Source organism: Aulostomus chinensis, chromosome 7 (genome assembly GCF_037954235.1).
Source record: "Aulostomus chinensis isolate RoL2024-O1b breed Wild chromosome 7, RoL_Achi_v1.0, whole genome shotgun sequence".
NCBI classification, from domain to species: Eukaryota; Metazoa; Chordata; class Actinopteri; order Syngnathiformes; family Aulostomidae; genus Aulostomus; species Aulostomus chinensis.
Genome location: NC_141326.1, coordinates 31,213,794 through 31,240,146, shown reverse-complemented (window position 1 = coordinate 31,240,146; position 26,353 = coordinate 31,213,794). Strand labels below are relative to the sequence as shown.

Sequence of the window (26,353 nt, the reverse complement as noted above, 5' to 3'; positions counted from 1 at the left end):
TTTCCAAGAGCGTTCCAAAAACATTCTCAGTGCAGCTTGAACGTGTTTTGGATGTCGGGCAAATGAAATCCCCCAACCTTTGAAGGATGCCACATTTGAATGCCACAGACACTTTCACCACATCCGGGATCCCAGCAGGGATGTTCCCCCAATTTTCACTCAAGAAGTTCATTAAACTTTAAATCATCTATTATTCCCGTTTTCTATCTTTTTATTAACATCACTCAACTGACAATGAAAAATCAGAAGGTTCAAAGCTTAAAAACTTGAACATCAAAGATATGAACACAGGCAAAACTACTTAAGTAACTGTAGTCTCATTTTTCCACACATTGCAAATTGAGTGATTCTTCATTAAATCAAAAAATGTCAACTTGATCCTGGAAGAAATATTCAACTGAAACAACTGATTTCTCGTCAGTGTTGATTGTTTTTATTTAAAAAAAAAAAAAAAAGCTATGGACCTCACTGATGGTCAGGAACTTGAATTGTTTTTAATAGCTTTCAAATGAGGCCCTCTGGTGGTCCAAGAAGTAATTGCAGGTAATGCCTAATTAAAAAAAAAAAGTTGTTTAGGTAATGCATCTGAGCAGAATCATGGATTATTGTTACTTTTCATTATCAGGTCAGATTCCATCAAACTGGTAGATAAAATGATGTCATGATGAGCCAGGAATGTTTCCTGTTGTCAGAATATTTCTGTTGCACGAACAGCAGTTTGCATCTGTCAGTACCGTTAAAATAGTTGGGTTGAAAGACACAGATTGAGGTCATCACACACTCCAATAGTTCATCAGGTCAGGACATGAACAATCCAACAGCTGATCTCAAGTTTGTGACGATCACCTCCCTGCCCACAGGAGGGAAGAGTGACCTTTGCCCTCTGAAGATGCCTCCACTTCTTGGCCTGATCACGTTTCCCAGATTATCTTTGCAGGTCACTTACAAGATGACCAGTTAACAGAAACACCCTTCAAATCATCTTCATCTCACTTTCATGCTTTGAGTTAATTTTACTTCAGTTTAAAGTTCAGAACTTGAATTTTTAATGTCTGTTTCAATGAGCGTCCTGCAGCTTCTCAGCTCAGGACATGGTTTTGCATGTTGGTGCAAAGTAACGGAGACCCGCCTGATAATGACGAGACTCCATCGAATGTCAAATTGAACATCAACAAGTTTATAACACATAGCAGGAGTCACATGACCAGAATGAAAAGATCTTAAATGAGTGAAAATGCAAACATGTGAACCTACCTGCTGCCTGCGAATGACTGAATGCACCTGGCAGGTAACACAGCCAAACATCACCTGAGGCACCAGTGAGTCGGGGCGGTGCCAACATTCTTCGTGCTGCAGAACAAATATGCTTGATGGAGCCTGAGGATTGAGCAGCAGGTTCCTGTTGGTTCCTGACCCACATCAGGCCTCATCTTGCCACGTTCACTGACGGCATCCATTAACTAAAGTGACATGAATTCTCTCTCGCTAATCTGGATTTGTAATCCACGTCAACAGGAATTCGTTTGTATTTTCATATCAAATAACAGTAAAAATGACGTGAAGCAAAAAAACGCCTGGAGTCCGGCTGAGTCAGCAGAGGCGAGCGGCTCAGGAGCATCAGGGATCCATCAAACTGTTCAGGTTTTCCATCAAAATCAGTTTTCTGACATTTAAACATCAAATTCATTTCAGAACAACAAATCTTCATAAGATGATTCCAAAAACTCAACAATGTTTGTACACACGATTCGAATATGTACAACTTTATTCGTTTCACACAGATGACATAATTTTCATAAAAAAATTCGTTTGGTAGAAAAAAGGGGGTTTGGCATCTGGTTAACGAGCAGCGAGTCTCATCCTGGTGGTCTGACGCAGCAGCTGGTGATAATCAGCCAGTTTGTCTCGAACTTTGCTGTAAACCTGCAAACAATCGACAGTGTTGGTAAGTCAACGTGTCACATGACACCAAAGTGGCGCCTCTGCCATCACAACCCAAGCTGCTAACAAGAAGTCCGACAGGTCTTCAGGAACATCCTCTAATTATTCTAACCTACAGACTGAAACATCATCCGTTTTCTGCAGGTTTTTGTTTCAGACCACAAACACGAGTCATCAATCCTCAAAACCCATGAGGAGCACAGCTACTTGACCCCTGGAGACAGGAAGTGTGTCAGCACAGACAGGAAACGTGAAGGACTCACGCTGGTGTTGGTCTGTGTGTCATTCAGCGCCTGCAGCAGCTGGTCGATGGAGGTGTACGGGAGCCAGACAGGGGCCGCCGTGGTGGAGAGTGGCATCTGAAACACATCAGTCAGGTGACTCCATCATCCTGGCAGTGCGTGGCGTCTCACCCCAACGCCGCCTAGGTTGCCATGCACCTGGCGACCCTTACAATTCTTCCACTTCTACCATCCATTTTAGATCCCATGTTGTCGTTGAACATTTCCAAGTCAGGCTTTTGCTTAAATGAAGACAGACTTGGAAGTTGATGCCGATTTTAATTCGCTAATTTAAATTTTAGGGAATTTCCAAATAACTTGCAAACCCCCAACTTCAGCGGGATGAGATGTGATGTCACCAGCGTCATCCACCATGCGGAGTGACACGGTGAGTGCAACGCCAGAGCAAAGAAGTGCCGCGTCAACAGCAGGAACTTCTCACATGAGCCACCTCAACAGAGGCTGGACCGCACGAGTGGACTTTCCTTTGCACGTCTGAGGCGGTTCTACATCGTCGCCCAGGTTCGGTGACTCCGTGTGGGGATGAGTCCTGCGCTAATGACCTGCTGCAGCGCTATCGGACTTGGCGCCTGATGCGGCGTAAGGTGGGAAAGGTACAACAGAAAGGATTTTCTGGACATTGCAGTTTGTCACTGTTAAAGTTTTTTTAATGACATCTGGTGAATATGTCTGTTAACAGTGTTAATTTGAAAGTTTGCCAGATTCACCGTGTGATTCTTTTGAGGATTTCCTGTCCTGCTCCATCTGTCAACAGTGTGTTTGTTGACTACAGTGGCTGCTGTTGGCTCTGGCCGCAGTGATGCAGCTTACATGCTACGCAGCAGGTAAACAGTGGTGACATCATCATTGGACATACGGCTCCTACTCCGGATGTGTGGGTCAGTGACCGGGCCTACCTGGATCCCGAAGTACTGGTGTCCTTTTCCCAGCAGCGCATCTACATATTCCACCACCAGTTCAGCAGCAGCGTCCAACAGATCATAGTTCAGGTAGAGACGCAGCAGAGCAGCTGCATCCACTTCCTGCAAAGTGCATGATGGGAAAAAGAAACATTGATCTTTATGGTCCTTTACTGGACTGAGAACCTCGTGACCATCAAGTGCGATGGTCAGAATCACAAGTCTTCATCCTCAGCGGTGAGATCTTGAGGATGAAATATTGTCATAGTCCAACAGGAAGTTAGCATGTCAAGTTGAGTCAACTTTATTTGTATAACATCCAATGACAACAGAAGTTCTCTCATGACATTTTACGGGTGTCCAGAACCACAGTCTTAAATGGACTTTACTCCCTGCAGCTCTGCCTTCAGACAGAACATCTGAGACTGCAGCCACGGAAACCTTTAACAGTTAAAAACACGTAGCTAAGTCAGGCTGCTTTGACCTTGGACGGCGAGAGACAAAGATCGACGGAAGTCACATGATGCTGATGACCTTTAATGACCTCCATGACCTCTGTAGGCTCCTCTAGACTCTTGTTAGCAACCCAGGTTTTTAAGACCCCACCACTCCACCATCCACCAGTCTGGTGTTTACTGGTGGATCTGATGTAGAACTGAACCTCCACCATCCACCAGTCTGGTGTTTACTGGTGGATCTGATGTAGAACTGAACCTCCACCATCCACCAGTCTGGTGTTTACTGGTGCATCTGATGTAGAACTGAACCTCCACCATCCACCGGTCTGGTGTTTACTGGTGGATCTGATGTAGAACTGAACCTCCAACATCCACCGGTCTGGTGTTTACTGGTGGATCTGATGTAGAACTGAACCTCCAACATCCACCGGTCTGGTGTTTACTGGTGGATCTGATGTAGAACTGAACCTGCTGACATCTCAAGCTGCTGGGAACCACACACACCTGATTTCAGTTTACTGACCTGGAGGGAACCAGGTTCTACTGGGAGAACTAACAGAACTGAACGGGAAGAACATATCTGTGGCAGGTTACTGCACGGCACTACGGCAAGTCCTCTGCCACAATTCACCAAGACATCAGTGTTGAAGGGTTTGCTGACTCATCTTGGAGAACATGTGGGCCCTGCTCATGCTCTGAGGATTCACTGCTGAAACTCATCTGGAAACTTCTCCAGTAAAAACAGCCCTTCTCTTTATTGGCTGAATTCTCACCTTGTATGACTTGACCAGCCAATCAGGCAGAGGGACGCCATGTGACAGCAACTTGCTTATGACACAGCGGTGGTGAACTCCGTTGGTGTTGGGATACCTGTCCAGATAGGCCGCCAACAGGCGCCAAGCCTCGTCTGTTGCACTGAGCAGCGTCCAAAACAAACAGCAAGTCAAAACATCAGTGACCTCTTCTTTCATGGCCATCAAATTAATCATCAGATCAACTCGACATTTTATCAGAATTCTTGATCTTTACATGAGACTGACATCTTTGTCCCCAATATTCAGATTATCTACATGATCAAATAGAGCTCAGTTGCTTTTCACTCAGAACTTAAGATATTGAGGTTCATCGAACATTTGGGACTCAAACTTTTTAAAACAGAACCACCAGCAAAGGGGACCTAACCTGGAGTCCTTGGTGTTGACAACTGATGACAGCTGATTGGCAGCCAACCAGCTCCAAGCCTCATTCTGAGATTCCTCCCCCCCAAACTGGAGCTTGATGCACCTGCAACATCATTGAAGGTCAGACCCTCAAAGACCATTTGACACTGTGGGACTCACTTGAAGGTCAGACCCTCAAAGACCCTTTGACATTGTGGGACTCACTTGAAGGTCAGACCCTCAAAGACCGATGTCAGCGATAGTTTGAAGCTCTGACAGAGACAAAAAGCAGAGTCAAACAGTCCTGTTTGGACAAGCAAGGACACCATCTCCACCGCTGAGGCACTGCCTGTGGGGACAGAGACAACGTGGTTAGCAGATAGCAACCGTCGACTCACTGCAGGAATCCCACTGAGCTGCTGTCAGTGCTGGAGGTACACTGCTGTTCTCCAGTGTCAGCATCAAACGCAGCGTGATGATTTACAAGGGGGAAGAGGTGTACCAGCGATGGCTGCGGATGGAGGGTGGTGCTGCGCCAGGGTGAGGCGGCTGCGGGCCAGTATGTACTCTTTCTCCAGGTCGCTGATTTCCAGGATATCAACCTGATGTTTGACTGTAGGAGGAAATGAGAGTGACAATCATGGGACTTGCGATCTCAGTTATTTGTGAAACTACATTCCACCCTAAGTCAAAGATGCAAGTCGAAGGAAATTCGCCACCTGCTGAGCCGTGTGAATGATGTCAGTAGTACACCATAAATATGTAAAGTTCAATTATTTTAAAATTGTTTAACTTCGAGTGGAGAGAAATTTGCTTGTAAGGTTGGGTTTTTTTTTGCAAAAGTCAATTAGTGTGAAGATTTTTCGACATTCTGATGAGTCAAACAACAGAGGACGAGCCTGTGGCGCAACAAGGCTCATCACATACGCCTGGAGCCACTTTGGTCACGCTGAGTCACAGCCAACAGCCTCATCGGGAAAAATGACCACAAATGAAATGTCAGGACTCACATTCTTGATGCTTGAAAGGTACATAAAGAGTAGAACAACAACAGTCGAACTATCTTTGAGAAACACAATGATCCAGAATCTGAAGATGAACGACACAGGGCGAAAACTTATTTTGCTTTGTGTGCCAACTGCTTCATGGTAAGAAGTTCTGTTTGTCATATTCAAATTGTTTGATCAAGGAGCAGGAGGAGTCTATTCGTGTCCTTTAGCCCTGTCAGTGTGAAGCTGTTAATAAAATTCTGTTGAAGAGGGAAGATGTCACCTGGTTCAGATACAAACTCTCCGTCTGAGTTTCTCTTTGGGGATGTTCCTGGACGCTCATACTGCAGCAAAAAACACACACACACACACTTTACTGAGCTGAACATGACCTGTGTGTATGTGGTGTGTGTGTGTGTGTGTGTGTGTGTTCATGCATGTACCACCGCTCCAGAGGCAGGCTGGACGATCCAGGCGTACTCTTGTCTGATGAGGCGGAGACAGTTGAGGGCAGCCAAGTAACAGTTCACCTGCTTCTGGAGACCCAGATGAGTGCGGACTTCTCGACCCAGGCGCATTCCGAACTCAAACATCACTGTTCCAGCTGCACGTGTGCACGCATACACGCACACGCACACGCACACGCACGCACACACACACACACACACACACACGCACACACGATTGAACACAGCATGCAGCTGCAAGGGGACAGGTGACGTTTGTGTACAGATGCCAACCTTTCCTGTAGTTGTGTCGGTTGATGTGAAAGGCGTACAGCAGCTCGTAGTAGTTGTGGGCAAGCAGGTCCAAACCTCGTGCCCGGGACTCAATAATGCTGACCACCTATGACACATGTCTCCATGAAGGAACACCTCACCAGTCGCTGCGCTAGAATAAAGGAGGTCATTCAATACACCGAAGATTTAGTTCAAGGGGACCACTTACCTCATCATGCAGGTTGACATAGGAGAACTGGACCAAATCCTGAAGCTGCGATCGTTCACACAGAACCACAACCAGCTGACGGAGACAGTCTAGTTGCCTGTGAGGAAAACCAGTGACACCAGAGGAACCATTGCAGCAAAACAGATCCAGTAACACAGGTTGAACCATTAGAGAAGAGGCATACATGCTGCTGTCAGGGTTCTGGGTCAGGGCTTCGTAGGCTTCGCTGTTATGTCCAAGGTCCAGGTGGTGTTTGAAGATCCGTGTCCACAGAGCCGCCTGACCAACACACACACGCACGGATCAACACTGGTTTTTTTCCACTCATTTTGTCACACAATTAATTGAGCATCATTTAGGTGAAACACTTCGTTTACATTTACACGCACATAACCAAATAAAAAAATGTATGAACTGAAGTTCAAAGTCAAAACGTTCGCTGGATTCATCTCCATTTCCACAGAAACACTAAATGAAGGACACACACATTTCAGAAAATCAAACACTCGCAGGTGAAGGTTCCGTTCTTTGTGTTTACCTGACTGCTGACGTCTCTGAAGGCCTCTGTTATGGCAAGAGAAGCCAGTTGGATGACCAGTTCTGGAAGACCCACGTCCTCCAGCAGCCGCAGCACCTGAAAACATCGTCACACTCATGTTCAGTAATCACAAATAATTTGTCAATTCAACCAGTGTGCATTAGGGAAACAGCCCAAAGGACCAGCTGGTGGCGCCGTCAGCTGTACTGACACAATAGTGGCGCCGTCAGCTGTATTAACCTCAAGTGGGGCACATGACTCAACCCATCTGATGCTTGTTGGCTGCTAGCATTAGCTCACTTTGTTGTAGTACTGCAGTCGGGGTGTTGTAGATGCCTCGTCATCGTCGCTGCTCCCTGTCAGTCTCATCAGAAACTCCTCCTTCTCCACCTCAGTGGCTGCTTCCTGGAAACACTGCACAGCCTGATGGGGAACAAAACAATAGTGAAAGTGTTCTGAGGATCTGCCACATCACCTCAGCAGAGAGAGAGCTCACCTTGTGGCCTTCACCATTGGCCAAGTAGCACTGAGCCAGCATGAAGCGACAGGAGCCAATATTAACCTGACACCAGGGGCCAATCAGACGCACGTACTCCTGCGCACAGAAAACACACACGCTGGTTTCCACTTAGATGAGATCAGATGTACTGATACCAATTTTTCCTTCCCAGTAGCTGAAATTCCAGTTTCTGCTGATACCAAGGTATTAAAAATACTTCTTGATGATGATACAGAGAGCTGTAAACTTCCACCCCTGTACAGCTGTGCTATGATTTCTATACATTTGCAAAACAGAGGCATCAAGCTTCTTTATTTTGTGGACTGACAGGCCGTCACACCTGAGAAAGACCAAAAATAGGAATGAATCCCATTCCCTGGAGCCAAGTGTCAGTGCAGCCGGGATCTGGACCACACAGAGACGGTTCTCCTGTCATTTTTACAAAAGCAACTTCAAAGATGAAGACATTCAGGTAGAAAGCAGGAGGCTCTTAGTGGGACTCAGCGCATCGTCTGGTTTCCAGAGTTGCTGCTGCAGTTCATTCGTCTTGTTTAATTCGCTGTGTTGGTAGGTGTGACCAGCTCGCCGGTGGTGGACCTCCACAGGTTGGTGCCGCTCCCCCAAACTAAAACCTGGACCGCAGGACATGTGGCTGTGGTACTGCTGGGACTCTATGAAAACTATCACCAGATGACTTGGTTGCTCCGGCTGAGTTGCTGCTTGGATGCGGACAGGAAGCAGTGCTTCCAGGCGCTGTACACGAGCGTTGCAGCAATGTTAACTGCTTCTTCTTTGCTGCTCGACAACAGCAGTTGCAAGCAAAACTACCTGTGTTGGTTTAAGGGCGAAGATTTCTTTCCAGTTTGCACTGCTGAGTCCTGCTTCTAACAAAATAAATACCTGTTTTTGCAATAAATGTTTAGTATCTGACTGTAATAGACTGCATAGACACTGAACAACTCACCAATACCAGAATTTTTACCAGAATCTGTGGCATTTCTGATACTAGTATCAGAATTAGAACAATTCTACTTCCTATTTCCTCCATAAAAAAAATCCTTCGACTTGACTGATCGTCATCCCGGCATCTCCTCCTCTGAATTCTCTAACTGGTAAATTCCAACAGGCACAGGTGTGTTGACCATTCGAGACAGGGCTTGGGATTCCTCCATAACTCCTGTAGCATGTTATAGTCCTGTCCCAGAAGTGGCACTGCAAAGAATACGCAGTGAATCAATTCTGAAGAAGGTGCTTCAATTTGCTCAGAGCAGATTTAGCCGGACAGGAAGTCCCCACACAAATACCATGTTTTGGGCTTCAAAGCTTAACTACCTGTGAATAATCCAAGCTTTCCTCAGACAAGCGTTTCATCGAACGCAGGTGACACGAACTCAACAAACAAGAGCCAGTCGAGCAGCGCCAGGCTCAGCAGCAACTCCCAGTAAATTCATTTAGCCAGCTGCATTTGGCAGACATGCCACTTGGCTCTGGGCTCATTTCTGTAAATGTTCAAGCTCTTCCAGACGCTCGACCTGTAGGAGATCCCGCCTGCGTGGAGCTACATAAAGCCTGTTCGCGGAGCAGTTCACTGCCATCTCCAAGTTCAGCCCATCGCTGGTGAGCTCGGATGAGAGCCGCTGCTCACAAAACTATGAAGTTGAAACTCTGTTTAAGAATAAGAGATGATAATGCATTGCACTACTGCCTTATTTGGGATAATTAACGTAGCAAAAAGAAAAAATAATCATGACACCATGGAATAAAGAGTTGGGTGTGAATTGCTGCGCCATTTGAGTGAGTTCCATGAAAGAAAAGGTGTCTGGTAACCTCCGTTATATGACGCTCACTCCAGGGGACAGTTGAGAGTCCTGCAGTTGGAGGTGTGAACTGTCTCCACTTACTGACAACGGCAGTGTCCATTTATCAAACCTCCTTTGACCACGTTGTCTGCGAATGTAATTTAATCATTCATGATTCATGCGTCAAACTGCTGCACTTACTTCAGACGAGGACAACGATGTCAGACTCACCTGCAGCTGTGTGTACTGGCAGTTAGCCATCAGACATCCGGGGAACTGGAAACCAGGGTTACTGGGCCAACTAGGAGACACCAGTTAAGACTCAAGACAAGACATGAAAATATAACAGGAAATAATAGGGTCTTCGCCAGGGACTGGCTCAGGCCCTAATAAGGAACTAAATATATTTCTGACTCAACCGGAGATATTTATTCCCAGTTTTATTTAAGACCCCCGAGAGCTCATGGACTACACAGTGGGGATTCCAGACTCAGATGCTGCTTGTGTGTTAGCATTAGCTGAAGGATACAGGAGCTGTGCAAGCAGGTTGACCATGGCAGAGATGACGTCAGGCCAGTGGAGGTGAGCGCTCTGCCCCTGGGAGAATATCTGAGACACTATCAGCCTTCTGGCGACTGTCTGATAGAAGAGCTCCACCACCGTCTGAGGGCTGAGCGCTGCAACACAGTTCACCACTGGTAACTTTCATGAACACTCCTACAGTCCACATAACAACCAGACCACATTCAATCCAAATTCAAATCTGAAACCCTATGAGACATCAGTGTGGCGCCGTGTAAAACAGCAGCACCAAGACAGCACAGCCAAACAGTCAAGCTTGCAGTTGGACACAATTCTGTCTTTGTGAAGTGGGTCAGTTGTGCCATTTTATGACCATCAGCTATGTAATCTGTCCAATAATAGAAATGTTAAATAAGCAATAACCTTGCCGAGGTCATACTGATGACAGTGAGTGGATGATTTCTGACCTGCTGCACTGCTGTGGAGAGTCGGCGTGTCGGACAGCTCCAACGCCGTCAGGTGCTGCAGGTTGGCGTCTCTGAAGGAACACGGGAGATCAAGGGTTACAGTCAAAGGGGACAAATGAGGAAGGTGAAAGTGTCATAACTGAGGTCCTATGATCCCTCCATCACGCTGCTATTCACTTCATGTTACTTTTTTTTAAAGAGAAACAGAAACCAAATTAAAGCTGCAAGCAGCGTTGTTAGGGCCTGAGCCCCCGCGCGGCCTACGGCCGCGTCCTTGACACCGGCCCCAATCCAACGGTGTAATCGGCAAATCCCTAGGCCTTGTAGTTTAGGAGATACGAGCCTCAGTGCGCTGCACAGTGTGACTGCAGAGCTGAGAGCCGGCCCTTTAAGAGCCCCTCCCTTCTCTGCTCGCTCTCTGCCATCTCTGTCAGAGCTGAGAGCAGAGCTGAGAGCAGAGGAGGATTTGGCAGTTTTACTGTGAAAACACAGTCATAACTCTGCATATGTTGGTCAAAAGTGTAATGTAAAGACATCAGTTCGTAGAGTTTTTTCTCAGGAATTCAATGGTGTGTTTTCTGAAGGTGTGAGTGTTTTAGTTTAGAAGCTACAAGTGTTTGTTTGAGAGTATGTACATGAGGGCAGAGAAGTGCCAATTGTGGTTTCCATGACTACAGTAAACAAATCTGTGCCATCTCTGTCAGAGCTGAGAGCAGAGCTGCCAGCTGGCCCTTTAAGAACCCCTCCCCCGCTGCACTTTCTTTGATCTGTGCTAGAGTGGAGAGAGTGGAGGATTAAGAGAAATGTAGTGTGTAAAAGCTGAATAACTCGGCCTACGTTGGTGGAAAGTAACACAAAATACCATATTTTTGTAGGGATTTTTGTCAGGAATACAGTGATATGTTTTTAAAAGCTGTGCGATGTATGGTATAGACGTGAGAAGCATTTGTTCGAGAGTATGTACCATGAGAGGACACGGCCTCCCCATTGACTTCCATTGTAAGCGTGAAACGTGTCTCCCCCACTTTGAGGGCTTATAAAATCCAAACCGAGCGCGTAGTATATTAGCCTTTAAAGATTTTTGAAGAGCACAGTTGGGAGAGTAATGTGTGAAAGTTTGGAAGCCCTGGCATTTACGGTTTAGGAGGAGATAGATTTTGTTCGGGGAGTAAAAAAAGTCCTGATTTTGACAGTTTTGTCCAATTTGTGGACATTCTGTTGGAGATAGGTGAGGGGTCAGAGTGTAAGAATTGTTCGTCTTGATGAGACGAGTCCAACGGTGTTGGTCCCATGTCTGTGGGAGTTTTGTGTGAGGAGTTATAGCGCGCGAAATTAAAAAAAAATTATCTTTTTTTTGTGTGGCTCCCTAGGTGGCGCTATAAACTTTTGTGGCGTTTTTGTTTTTGATTAGTGAATGTTGAGACATACCGAACGATTGTGCCGAAATTCAGCGAATTTCATGCATGTTCAGGGGGTCAAATTAGATTATGCGCGTTATGCGCATTATGCGCATATAGCGCGCACTCATTGAGAGCAAGAACAGTATAATACCAGGTTTTTAATGGGTGTGTATGTGAAAACTGGCTCCGGGCCGTCTGGCCCAGTTGCCTCATGGGTGTTGGGGGGGCCTGGGACACTGTTTAGTGTGTGTTTTTAGTGTTTTTAGTGCTGCTAATGTGTTGCTCTGCCGAGCAAACATAATAGGGTCTTCGCCAGAAGTACCTTCTGGCTCAGGCCCTAACAAGATGCCACTGATACAAACACAGACGTTTTCCACAAGAGTCACGCGCGCGTGTGTGGACTTACATGGTATCGATGGGAACAGCGGAGGTCAGAGTCTGACCCATGTGTTTCAGGAGGTAGTAGGATGAGAGCAGGTGGGCACTCCGAGGAATTAGGTCCTGCTGTAGCTGCAGCAGCTGTGCCCCCCCACCCAGAAACACCTGATGCATACACAGAGTAAACATCATGGTGAAGGGACCTACAACCACCAGCTTGCACCACATCCACCACTACACTAGAATCACACAGGTGCTTCAACATTGACAAAAAAAAAGAGAGAAAATGTGACGTGAACAAATCAGTTAAAAAAAAACAACCTTAACCTGTGAAAGTCCACCATCTTTTATCCTGATACAAAGAAACCAGTCGCATGTTTCCTGTCAACTATATCATCATTCCCATGAGGCAGTGTGTAGATGTGTGTGCATGTGTGTTTGTACGTTGTCTCCGAAGCGCAGGTAGAGCTTCTGTAGAATGAGTAGGTCCCGGCAAAACAGTGCTCTGGTCATGGCCATGTGACTGACAGCCTGGCAGACCAGAGACACGGCAGAGTTGCTGCCATACAGCTGAGACAGGCTGATCCTCATGTTCAGGGTCTGACCTGCCAGGCAAACATCAGGGATGAAACAAAAATGCTCAGTTTAAACTGCCAGACAAATATCAGGGATTTGAACACAAACACACACCTACCAGGTATGATGGGGGCGTCTCCTCCAACCTCCGAGTCCGTCTCCAGGTCCATCTCCCTAAGCAGAACCATCATTGCTGCAGCTGGGTTACGAACGTCCTGCAGTTTGTTCTGGACATCCTCAATGACGTTGTCACTGCCACCACAGGAACAAATAGAACTCGTGTTAACAAAATAAATAATCTTAATTAATAAAATATTAAATCATAATTAATTAAACACAACATTATTGAAAAAAAGAACTAATGTGATTGATGACATAAACCATCATCATACATCAATGAATAATGACAATCAAGGCTTAACCATTTTGTTATCCTCACAAAAGGTGTCCTTTGATGACAAGACATTCATAAGGAAACCAAGTAGCAATGGAAGCCAGCCAAGTAGAGCGAGGAGGAGGTGACACCCATTCATATTTGGATTTTGTTGAAAGGAGCAGTCTGATGCTGCCCTGTGGTGAAAACAACACTTCCTGTAATCACCAAGGGGCCCTCTGACCTCCATTCAGGTAGGAAACATCTTCAGCGTTCTCAAAGCTCTGACATGTGACTCCAGCTACTAAGGTCAGATATCAAATGTAGCCGCCTCCTCGCCACAGCAACCTCTCAGTCTTCACAGCGACCCCTCACCAGGTTCTGAAGGAGGTTCTGACCAGCTGTGAGGTGGTCCACCCACCAGGAGAACATGAACGTGTGCAAACATGTCACTTCCTGCTGCCGCCAGGTGGCACTGTGACTCATCTAACCCTAAATGTGGTGGATTTCTTTCTTCCCCAGCCAAGGCCACACCCGCCACCCGCCACCAGGTTTGTTGAAACTCAATTTATAGTTTGAATGCCAGCAAGATCATGCAAAAACTAATGCCAACAAAAACACGACCACTTTGCAGAGGTAGTAAAATAACATTACAGAAGTAGACGCACCGAAAGCATTTCTCTTGGCCGATTAAGGTTTGTTTTTTTAAGTGGGCTTTGTCAAACCCAAGCTATTTCTCCGACTCTGCTATTTAGGAGGCTAGTTAGCTAATCAGTACGCCAGCAGCGAGCTAAGGGCCAAATCACAACAGGGTTTTAAATCCTGATCTTAAAACAAATACAATTGCTACATTTCAAGCCCAAACGTTGAATAAATATACTAGAAGAGGTTTAGTATATGTATATATTTAGTATAGTATATTTAGTGTATGACTGTCCCATATTAGCCAAATCATGCTGTCCCACTTCTGAACGCAACCCTGTCTCAGGTGTCCCACATGAGTCACTGTTGTTTTTATTCCCTTATTTTCCGTTTCTATTGTCAGACAATAAAACAAGTGGGAGGATAAGTAGTTTTCCAGGAAATATTAACCGTTTCCTGGACGTTCCTTTTTCTCATTTTCCATATGTTTTCCATGAGTGGAAAATTGGTCAATCATTTTCCAGGTTTTCCAGTTAGTGTGGGAACCCTGCTATTACCTGCACATTGAGTCCATGTTTACATGGAGTCCTTTTTGGGTTTGTATTTGCAATCTTAGGCCGGCACATGGTGTTTTCATTCTGAAAAATGACGGAATGTACCATGCCATTCTTGAGGACATTACCTGTGTTGCCAGAGCTGCTCTGTGCTGATGCACATGCCGTCCATCAAAACTAGACTTACCCCTATTCCCAGCAAAGGAAGCCAGCTAGGAATTAGAAAGATGTGACACTGACAGCCCAGTTACTGGTCAGATCAGGCACGCTGAATACAGGCCAATCCCTGGCTGGCCAATCGGTGCATCCCTAGACAGGAGTGATGGTTACAACATTTAACTGACTTGTCATTGGACAGCAGATTCTCCAGGATCCGATCCGCCGTTCTCTCTGGTGACTCCACTTGTTCCAGAGCCTTCTCCATCTCATACGCCATCTCCACCGAAACTGCATCACTGACCAGACGCAAGCACTGAACCAGCTGCAAGACGTCCCGGCCCAGCTCAGGGTCTGAGCACAACACACACCACAGGTCCGACCAGTAAGCATGTATGTTGATCAAATCATATTTCACAGCAAATATGGTTACTGATGGAAAACCTTCAAGGCTGGTTATTGACAACCAGGTACATCAATAATCACAACTGACATGGAGGTGCTCAGGCATGTTTGTCACACGACTTCAAGTTTTGGTCATTTAGTCAACAAACGTCACAACATAATGTTGCCTTTGGTGTGTGTGTGTGTGTGTGTGTGTGTGTGTGTGTGTGAATTAGCCACCACACTGTAGTGTGCTTAACTAGCTAGTCCACACAGAAAAAAACAACATCTTTTACAGGGGACAGTTCATCTCACACCGTTTTTTTCTTCCTGTCAAATAGAGCGTCTGCACGTCATAGCGACACGTCATGTAGACAGAAGTATGACGGCCATGTTGGTGTCCATGTTACTTACCTTCAGTGAGCAGAGTCTCCTCCTCTGACAGCAGATACTCGTCATAGGACAGATACAGATGGTCCACAGCAAAACAAGGCAGCAGGAAAGACACAGAGCCCTGAAAACACACACACAGTCAATAGGAAGAACCACCACCACAACCAGGACCAGAATACCATGACACGATCTCGCTGACTCACACTCATCCACATGGGTCATCAGAATCAGAATCAGAATACTTTATTAATCCCCGGGGGGGAAATTCTGTTGTTACAGTTTTAAACTTGCTCTTGAAAGTACTGTAAAAATAAGAAATTACAAATTACAATAATTAGTAAAGTGCAGACTTTAAGAAATAAGATAAAGAGTACGAATAAACTCTTTACGAAGCACAGTTGTTTGTTTATGACACACGATGTACAGCAGCAGTTAAAAAAAAGAAACAGTGAGAAAGAAAAAGAGAATTGCACAGTTTAGTAATGACATGTTATTATCGTGTTTCTGATTTGGGTTATGATTTGACCGATTTGTCCATTATTGCACAGCTGAATGTCGTTAGATACACTGAAGAAAGTGTGTATCACTCAGAGGGAGGAGTTAAAGAGTTTGATGGCCACAGGTAAGAATGACTTCCTGTGGCGCTCTGTGGTGCATTGAGGTGAGATCAGTCCAGCACTGAATGTGCTCCTGTGTTGAACCAGGACTTGATGGAGGGGTGGTGGATGCTGTCCAGGATTGTGTGGAGTCTAGACAACATCCTCCTCTCTGTCACCAGCGTCAGAGTCCAGCTTTACTCCTCCAATGTCACCGGCCTTCCGGATGAGTTTGTTTAGTCTGTTGGCATCAGCTACCTTCAGGCTGCTGCCGCAGCACACAACAGCAAACAGGATGGCACCACAGACTCAGAGAACGTCCTCAGCAGGGTCCTGCAGATGTTAAAGGACCTCAGCCTCCTGAGGAAGTGGAGACAGCTGAGGCCCTTCTTGTGGACCGCTTCAGAGTTCTTAGAGAAGTCCAGTTTGTTGTCCAAGTACACCCCCTGGTACTTGTAGTCCTCAACAATGTCCACACTGACCCCCTGGATGGAAACAGGGGTCACCGGTGTCTTTGTCCTTCTGGGGTCCACAATCAGTTCCTTTGTCTTCGTCACATTGAACAGGAGATGGTTCTTCTCACACCATGTGACAAAGTTCTCCAGCACAGTCCTGTATTCAGTCTCATCCCCCTTCCTGATGCATCCAACTACTGCAGAGTCGTCAGAGAATTTCTGAAGGTGGCAGGACTCTGTGTTGTAGTTGAAGTCAGTGGTGTAGAGGGTGAAGAGGAAGGGAGACAGGACTGTCCCCTGTGGAGCCCCGGTGTTGCTCACCACTCCATCTGACACACGGTGTTGTAAGCGTACAAACTGTGGTCTTCCAGTCAGGTAGTCAACGATCCAGGACACCAGAGGAGCCTCCACCTGCATGGCTGTCAGCTTCTCACTCAGCAGCACCGGCCTGATGGTGTCAAAAGCACTGGAGAAGTCAGAGAACATGACCCTCACAGTGCTCTCCGGTTTGTCCAGGTGAGCGTAGACACTTCCTCTACTCCAAGGTGGGGCTGGTAGGCGAACTGGAGGGGATCCAGCAGATGTTGGACTGATGGCCTCAGCTGGTCCAGGATGAGTCTCTCCAGGGTCTTCATGATGTGAGACGTCAGTGCCACTGGTCTATAGTCCCGGGGACAGTTGGTACGCTGTGTCTTCGGCACTGGGACTAGGCAGGATGTCTTCCACAGCACAGGGACCTTTTGAAGACTGAGGCTCATGGTGAAGACATGATGAAGGACTCCCACTGAGCTTGGGGGCGCAGGCTTTGAGGACTCTGGGGCTGACACCATCAGGACCTGCAGCCTTGCCTGTGTGGAGTCTGCTCAGTTGTCTTCTCACCTGGTCAGCTGTGAAGAACACTGTGGGGGCGACTGGAGGGGGGGAAGAGTCCTCATTTGTAAGAGGGCTGTTAGCCTGGGAGCCAGAGGAGGAGGGGGGATGGGTGAGACCCTCACCTGAAGAGGAAGGGGGACTGTGAGGAGGGGGTTGTGTGGAGGGCAGAGGGGGGGCTAGTGGCTGTATAAAGGCAGTAGAGATGGGGGAGGGAAGAGCAGGAGGCGGGAGGGGCCGTTTCAAATCTATTAAAGTAGAGATTGAGTTCATTGGCCCTCTCCAGGCCTCCCTCAACTCCTCCGCTGCCCGATGTTTTGAAGCCTGTGATGGTCTTCATGCCACTCCAGACCTCCCTGATGTTGTTTTGCTGGAGCTTCTGCTCCAGCTTCCTCCTGTACATGTTCTTGCCCTCCCTGATCTTCCTCTTAAGGTTCCTTTGGATTGTTCTCACCTCATCCAGATTACCGTCTCTGAAGGCTCTTTTCTTGGCATTCAGGGTGGTCTTGATGTCCTTTGTTACCCATGGCTTGTTGTTCGGATTACAAAGGACCGTTCTGGTTGGGACAGTGCAGTCAACACAGAAGTTTATGTAGTCCGTTATACACTCTGTGAGCCCACTGATGTCCTCTCCATGGGGCTCACAGAGTGCCTGCCAGTCTGTAGCCTCAAAACAGCCCTGCAACGTGACATAGGCATCCTCTGACCACTGACTTCATGGTTGCAGGCAACCTTTTCACCAAGGGCACATAGCAGGGGGTGAGTAGAACCAGGTTGTGATCTAACCGGCCAAGGTGGGGGAGGGGAGAGGAGCTATAGGCGTCCTTTACATTAGCATACAGCAAGTCCAGGATCCTCTCCCCTCTTGTTGGGAAGCTCACATACTGTATGAAAGTAGTCAGAGTTTTTTCCATTGTCACATGATTAAAGTCCCCTGAGATGATACAGAGAGAACTGGGATGGTCAGTCTGTAGATGCGCTGCAACCGTGTGTATGATGTTTGTGAGAAAATGAGCTTTTGATCATGTTCTGTTCATATGTCACCATTATATCAGGAGTTGATTGTGTATAAGTACATGACGTGAATGTTTGTATTAAGTTGTGCAGGCTGCTAGTTGCGCTGAATGACGAAAACAACAGGACAAGACGACCTGAGTGTGCAGGAGGCAGGAGTACTAATCCAGAAGTGTGATATGCATGAGTGTAAAATTACGTATGCAAAAAGGTGTGGCTTCAAGCATATATTCACTGTCTGTTCATATCTTATTCAGACTCTCTGCTGCACTCTCAAGGTGCCTGTAGTGAAGGTCTCCAGATAGATCTGTGTCTGCTTTGTTGTGTGAAATAAAGTGCTGATTTGTCAAAAGCAGACGACTCCGGTTGATCTCTTCTCATCAACAGACCTGGTGGAGTCGGCGAACTTCAACACATTGCACGCCGTCGTCGGGTTCGTAGGGGGGGGGGGGGGGGGGGGGGGGTAAACAGCTACCATGATGACGTGTGAAATCTCCCGAGGTAAATAGTATGGCCGGAGTCCCACGGCTAGCAGCTCAATGTCCGGGTTACAGATGCGTTCCTCACCGTAATATGACCAGGACAGCACCATCTGTTGGTGACAAACACAGCAACCCCCCTCCTTTGTGCTTAGCGCTCTCAGTGCTGTCCCGGTCCGCCCGGACAGTCTGGAAGCCGTTAACGGTGACGATGTGGTCGGGAATGTCCTGATGGAGCCACGTTTCCGTGTAGCACATTAAGCTGCACTCCCGATACTACGCCTGGCTCCTAACAAGCCCCGTTAGCTCCTCCATCTTATTTGCCAGAGACCTCACGTTACCCATAATGAGAGAGGGGAGCCACGGCTTACACTTCCTCTCCGTAAGCCTCCGTCGTCTTGTCCCAGCTGACTTGCCACGCTGTTCTTTTCCCTCCTCTGCACCCTCTGTGTGTTCTGAATCTCCAGAGTTCAGCAGGAATATCCAGCGGTTTGGCTGACACGCCGGCCGGCTTCAGCTCAAACAGCTGATCGCGGGTGTAAACAAAGCGGCGTTGCTGTGCGACGGTTGTTGCAGAAAAAGTCAGCCCTACCATTATGAAAATCCTCAAACTCACTCGGATATACATGTGAAACAGGAGAGCTTAAAGACTTTGTCGAAAAAATGACACTCTTTGCAGTGAAAGATAGAAAAATTAGTTAAAAAGTAAGAAAGGGAGCAAGAGCGACTGTAACAGGCTGCGTGCGTCCCGGCGCATTTAGTCATGACTAAAACTGAAAGGGACACAGTCTGATGTCATCAAAGTGTGACATGTTAATGACTGTCTGGTCAGGTGACGATCCATTCAGGTCAGTAGATGTCAGACCTACATCAGGAAAATTCAAAATGGTGGAAAAACCATCAGAGTGTATCTTTACAGTCCAGCTGGTGTTGAATTTTAAGTCAAACATTTAGTGGGCGAGTTCTGGCAGCCCCAGTTGGGATGTCTTGAAAACTGGTACAGTCAAAGCCTGTATTCTGAAAATGTGCCGGTGACTTCGTGTCAGTGGTTCCAGTACTAGAGTGGCTTGAGTTACAGGACAAAGGACTGGCAGTTTTCAGTGCTTTTATCACAATAGCATTAATTAAGTATCCAGAGGGCAGCTGAAATTTCTGCTTCCTTCAGTAATAAAACTATTGCAGATCACGAGTGGCACCCTGTACCCCACCCAGCCTACAGTTAAGGAGTTAAAGCTACAGCTCCTCCACCCAACAACGTTACAGTGTTTAGCTTGCTAATTGCTTACAGTGATGCAGTTAGCTCTGAAGCTAGCAGCATTTCTGTCTGAACACTACATACACATCATATGCACTAAGGAGCCTCACTAAATTATAACCCTGGTGATGGAGGGCACCTCCCCTCCCTCTACAGACTGAAAGGTTATACTCCAAAACATGTTACTGTGGTACTGTGCAAATTCAGTGATACTGGCATCAACTGACAAAATTCTGATAGCGTGAAATCCCTCAATGGGAACAACTGATCCAAGTGATCAATAATCAATTTTAGTCAGACTTCCAGAAGCTGACCAGTCAAAGGAGAGGGCCTTTTTAGGGAGGAGCCATAATGAGACTGAATAAGTCGAGGAAAGGAGGAGGGATTTCACATGACTGTTTAGTCACTTGATGAGGGGGTGTCCTTACCTTCTTGAGCAGGCAGGCCATGGTGGTGTGTGTGCTAACAGTCAGGCCCAGAGGTGTGGCCAGTGCCTCCTGATACTGGAGGCAGCAGGCGTAGAACTTGGACCAGAACTCCACCTGCAGCTGATGGTAATCCTCCTGAGAGAACTCAAACTCGGTGACGCTACTCTGCAGCTGCATTACACAAAGGCACAAGTCACTCTACAGCAACTGCCCAGCAGTCAGACACTAACATCATCATCAGTTACCTCACTCTCCACTGCAACTGTCACCTCCTTCTTCAGATTCTCCCATGAAACATCTGTAAAGCCATCAGAGCCTCGCCTGTAGATCTGATCAACACAAACATCTCAGCTTTAGTAGGAATTCGATGGAATGATCAACCAAGATGGCTCACCTCACCTGTAGAGCTTTGACAATGGCCGCTGCCGTGAAGCGCAGAGGAGAGAACAGCACCTCCAGGTACGTTTCCTATCATAACAACAAGAGGGTCATACATCAACAGGAAGTGAAGCTCCTTTTCAGTTGGCAGCAACTTTAAATGTCCCAGAGCGCTTATCATTGCATTTCTATCAAAGTTAAAACCAACTGATGATTCCTGACCAGGACAAAAACAAACATCAGTCCGTCTACTTGAACCGGATCAATGTGGCACCAACTTCTAGGTTTCCTGCTCGGCAACTTCACTTCCTTCCTCACTGAGTTCACATATTATTTGTGTCCCTTGGTGACATCTTGTGATTTGGTGATGTCATCAGCTTATCAGTGACTGACAAAGGTCAAAGTTACCGATTGTGGCAGACGAAGCTGATCACATTGTAATCAAAGCAATCACATTGCTATGAGAGGATTTGAAAAACAGCTAAACAGCTGACAGGAGTTTATAATCATGGACAACTCTATGTTTGCACACGTGTGTAATTGTACATTCATTGCCGAGTTTTCATTGTTTATGTGCAGCTATGTTTTGATCTGCATAGTTACATTCCCTGTATAGTTTCTATTTCTACTGTATTTTGCTTTTTGTTTGTCCTTTTCAAAAATGCCTTCATTGTGCATTATCATTTTACCATTTTAGACATAGCTTTTATCCTGTCAACATTCATTATTGACAGCAAAGAAGAACTTCATCTGGACAGGGAAACATGTTTCTTTACTGTGCATATGGCAATAAAACTTTGAAACTTGAAAGGTCATCAATTCACGAATATTAAACAACTGGGAGAGACTAGGTGGTCTGGGCTTACCCGGGGGTCCTGGTCCACTCCAATGTGGACTTCATCTTCAGGTGCTGGCTGAACAAACACCTGGTTCCACTGACCCGCTACGTTACTGGCAATCAGAGGGACAGTTACACCATGTGACCCTCCATCAGCACGAGACTCAAAGGACCTGTGACATGGCGTCTCAATCCTGCACTGACTCAGGACTTACTGTTCAAAGTTGATGTATTTGATAACTGTGGCGTTGGCGTCATCTACCCACAGACCCCAAATATCGGTGGAGGTCAGGGTGAAATCCACCAGAGTTTCCTGTGGCACAAACACACTCATAAGTGCTTCTGATACACACCTTCATCATGTTCACTGCTGATGTTAACCCATCAAATCACCTGCGAGGAGAACAGTGAGGAGATGTGGTCCAGGCTGTAGCGGTTGTTGTCAGTGGCAACCAGCTGCAGGACAGTGAACTGTCCTCTCAGTGGGACAGCCAGGTAGATGCCCAAACACAGACCAGTAGTGGCGGAGAAAGCCAACCGCAGCCGGTGACCCTGACCAGCCAAACGTTTCACACCCTTACAGGCTGGCATGTAGTCCAACATGTCGACCTCCAGCAGACACGCCTGCTCCTGCAGACACAAGCCAAAAGGTGGACATCAAAAAATAGAATCAACACGTTTTAAACATCATTCCCATCTGACCTAAAGCGCAACAGCAGAACAACACTTAACCAAAAATGACTCGGGACTCCGCTGATTTCTAACCTGGACCAAAGGGTTACATGCCCCAGAGTCAGAGTAAGTCAGGTTTATTCCAATAGCACCGATCCCAAAACACTTGCTAGAACCACCTCTGACTGGTTTATAGAGTCCCAACAACCCGAGTGAGCAAGAGCTTTAAACAGGCATAAACTTGAATGAGTGATTGAGTTGCGAGACATTCACCCTCAATGACCACATGCGCAGTCTGTGGTCATGACACAGGGCAAAGATGAATGAGTCGTCCTCCAGCTCTCTGACCGCCAGACCGACCACCAGGTCAGCTGGACTCTGATCCCCCCGAATGGCGCTTGGCATCCAGCCGGACAGACGCTGTATCATGGAGCTCCGCTTCAGCTCCACCACGACCACGCCTCCTACAGGGCGGATACACACACAGGCCCACATCAAACCAGTCAGCTGACAAACATCACACCTGCGACTCCTGTAAAAACTTACCCGGTGTGCCTTGTGGAGGAAGTGTGACAATTACAATGCCACCAGTGGGTGAAGCCAGGGCATAATGAGCCCCCCCCTCATGAGTGAGCCAGGCTGCAGCAGCATTAGGACTCCCAGGATGACTCCCAGTATGAGGCATGCTGGGAATTATGGCGCTGTGAGCAGCATCCTGCAGGTTTAGCTTCCCCACATCGGTGAAAATGGACTGCATGTGTAGCTCCGTCACCAGCTCCTAAACAAGATGGATGATATGTAACTGCCATATACATGCATGCATGTATGCATGAATGCATGCATGCATTAGCGCGTGTGTGTGTGTGTGTGTGTGTGTGTGTGTGTGTGTGTGTACTCACACTCCGGTACATGCATGTGGGGTGTGGCAGCAGCAGCCGGTGGACACTCTGGTTGGTAGTGATGAGGATCAGGATGTTGTTGAGCGTTTCCTGGATGGCCACGCCCCCTGGTAACACTGTGCAGTGAGCAAAGTGCAGTTTGACTGCATTGTTGAGCAGATTGGTGTCCAGTGACGTCTCCACCAACTGCACCGTGTCACCGGAGGTGGACCTGCAGAGACAGTGACATCATTCTCTCTGTTTATCCTCAAAGATGGTTATGTTTGTCGCCCTGCTGTGGAGGTCAGTTGCTATGTCATGTATGTTGTGATCACATGACTCACCAGTGTATGAACCTGTTGCTGGTGACTGACAGCAGCTTGCTGCTCTCCTCATAGTGGAAGGCTCCGGCACTGTCGGGGAACTTGATGCCTCCAGGAGGAGCAGGCAGACCTACAGAAGCAGAGACCAGGCATGTTGATGCACTCATCTGCTGCAAGTCCCCACAGGCTTGTTTCCATGGAGAAGCAGAACGTTCAATTGACAAGAACAAGGACCCACACTCAGGAGGGACAGGAAGTCGTTAACTGGCAGATTAAACACCTGTAACATCGGCAGGTTTGTGTCAGGTAGAACATGTGACGTTGAAGGTGACACTTGTGGTGTTAGTATGTATGCTGGAATGTTTTCCAGTTGGTGCTTCCGACCATTAACTCACCATGATGTCATCAAACCCACGTTTACGCTTCGCGACCTGCGGTTCTGGACTGTTACCAAGGTATCAGTGTTGTTCCTGTCGTGTAATATCTCCAAGCAGAAACGTCGTTAAGTTTTTACAAACACGTTTAAGGATTTAACAGTCAAGCGACTCTAACTGTCATTACTGGTTAGGTACAAGCGCGCGCCACGCATCAGTAGAGATGCCTTTACCCTAAAAAAAACAACAAAACAAAACAGGTCACTAGCTCAGCTTTAGCTCTAACGAAATAGCAATCCCCGGGCCAAATGAGTAAATCTCATCACGTAACGTTAAACCGACTGAGGATCGGAAAGTTCACGTCGCTTGGATTCCAGTAGCCAATTACTTAATAGCCAGGCGGCCGAAGAGGACCGTTCACCGACGTTAGTGCGAGCTAGCTGCTGCGAGCTAGCTCCTGCGGGCTAGCTCCTGCGGGCTAGCTCCTGCGGGCTAGCTCCTACGGGCTAGCTCCTACGGGCTAGCTGCTGTGGGTAATCCACCTCACATCTAGTGGAACCTGAAGAAGAAAAAAAAACAGTGGAGAAACAGCTTTTACCGAGGTCCACCGTGACTTCTCGGAATCGGGGGACAGTTTCCCTCTCAAAGCCGCATATCTCGATATAGCTCCGCTCCAGTGCAGCCGCCATGTTGGCCTCATGGAACTGTGACGTCAAGTCAGGGCCGCGCGCTGGCCATTCAAACATTTAAAGGGACATAACACTTATTTAACTTTTTAACTTCATGTATTAACGCTTTGCTATGTCTTTCAACAATTCAACACCCTACAGTTCCCCTTGACACAGAGCAGCTGAGACAAACACTGCCTTTGAAGCAGGCCGAAGCGTCTGCTTGGGGGCGCGGGTAGGAGGACAGAGGCGGAGGGTGTGGGAATCTCCAGTGGTGGCTCCAGGAGACGAGGAACGCATGTTACTGAATCGCTAATCAAACTATCGTTTGGACTGACAGGTGATATCGTCTCACCACTGACTGTACACAGCAGTGCGTATTCAGTTGAATTGAAGCTGAGGATTAGACTTTGTTTCCATCATCACAACCATCAACAAGCTGTCACAAACACTTGTTGCACTTGAAGCTCTGCCCATTGTCATGTGTGTCCTTGACTTGCTAACAGTCTCACACATCATCCAACAGAAACATAATTCGTTCAAGTAGCTTGTTCTCTTGGCTGATGACATGCTTTCACCCATCATCGCTGCCAGATAAAACCAGAACATCATTGAAGTTGTTTTTGCAGCAGATTTACGCATTTGTGCTGTAATTCCCACACACAGATAAGTGGCCTGAGGCAGCAGTTTGAGTCGAATAAGACATAAAGAATATTCTTGACACTTGTAGCTGATTGCTGCTTTCCTTTCTGACAGAAGCCCAGATCAACTACAGCTGATCACATATATTCCAAGTTATTTAGGCTATATTTAAGGTCCATCCATCTCCACCCACTTATCCTAAGTCAGGTTGCAGGGGAGCAGCTCCAGTAGGAACCCAACTTCCCTTTTTCTGGCCACATGGACCAGCTCCAAATGGGGGATCCCGAGATGTTCCCAGGCCAGTGTGGAGATGTGGTCCCTCCACTTGGTCCTCATTCTGCCCCACAGCCTCCTCCCAGCTGGACCTGCCGAGGACACATTCCTTGGGAGGAGCGCAAGTGGCATCCTGAACAGATGCCTGAGCCACCTCAACTGGCTCCTTTCGGCCCATCTCACATTCCGTCGTCCAATCACTCCAGAACAGGACCAGGAGATACACCTTCCCTTGAGGCCAGGACTCATTCCCTACCTGCAGTGAACAATCCATAATTTTCCTGCTGAGAACCAGGGCCTTGGATTTAGAGCTGATCCTCATCCCAGCCGCTCGCACTCAGCTACAATCCAATCCAGTGAGAGCTGAACGTCACAGGCAAATAATACCAGCAGGACCAGCAATGCATCCTCAGCCCACTGAACCGCAACCACCCACCTCCATGACTGTGCCTTGAAATCCCGTCTATGGAAATCACCAACAGGACTGGTGACAAGGTGCAACCCTGGCAGAGGCTGACCCCACCGTTTAAGGCTGTAATTCATGAACCTTGGCAGGGCTCAGGATGGATGGTGGAAAGGGACTGACCAGCAGATGTGCAGATTCTACATTCTACACTCACAAATTTGTTTTTTCCCTGAAAGAATGAAGTAACATTATGATTTGTGCAATATTTTATATATTCAGTTTTCTTTTTCAGTGTTAGTGTGCAGTATTTGTATTGCAGCACCTCCTGGAGATGCGGGCCATCATCGTCCACCACTGCACATCCCTGCCCTGAGGTGCTGGGGCCATGCAGCACACAGGCAACTCCTCTCATCTTCATCACAACTT

The 26,353-nt window shown here is 47.2% G+C and overlaps 1 protein-coding gene across 1 annotated transcript; it reads right to left on the bottom strand.

Moving 5' to 3' along the window:
* Positions 1-1,747: 1,747 nt before the first annotated feature.
* nup160 (nucleoporin 160) lies at positions 1,748-24,805 on the bottom strand. Its single transcript, XM_086209992.1, has 34 exons — positions 24,537-24,805; positions 23,586-23,694; positions 23,263-23,473; positions 22,910-23,141; positions 22,637-22,827; positions 22,085-22,321; positions 21,907-22,004; positions 21,720-21,804; positions 20,875-20,943; positions 20,721-20,804; positions 20,476-20,646; positions 15,400-15,499; positions 14,790-14,955; positions 12,995-13,128; positions 12,745-12,905; positions 12,329-12,465; positions 10,523-10,593; positions 10,063-10,210; positions 9,765-9,834; positions 7,732-7,830; positions 7,536-7,658; positions 7,236-7,331; positions 6,882-6,976; positions 6,698-6,794; positions 6,490-6,595; positions 6,193-6,353; positions 6,033-6,093; positions 5,263-5,373; positions 4,986-5,109; positions 4,783-4,884; positions 4,374-4,515; positions 3,140-3,265; positions 2,205-2,300; positions 1,748-1,923 (listed from the first exon to the last, which is right to left on the bottom strand). The coding sequence occupies exons 1-34, from the start codon at positions 24,682-24,684 to the stop codon at positions 1,840-1,842; spliced, it is 4,245 nt and encodes a 1,414-aa protein (XP_086066118.1). The 5' UTR covers positions 24,685-24,805; the 3' UTR covers positions 1,748-1,839.
* Positions 24,806-26,353: the final 1,548 nt, after the last annotated feature.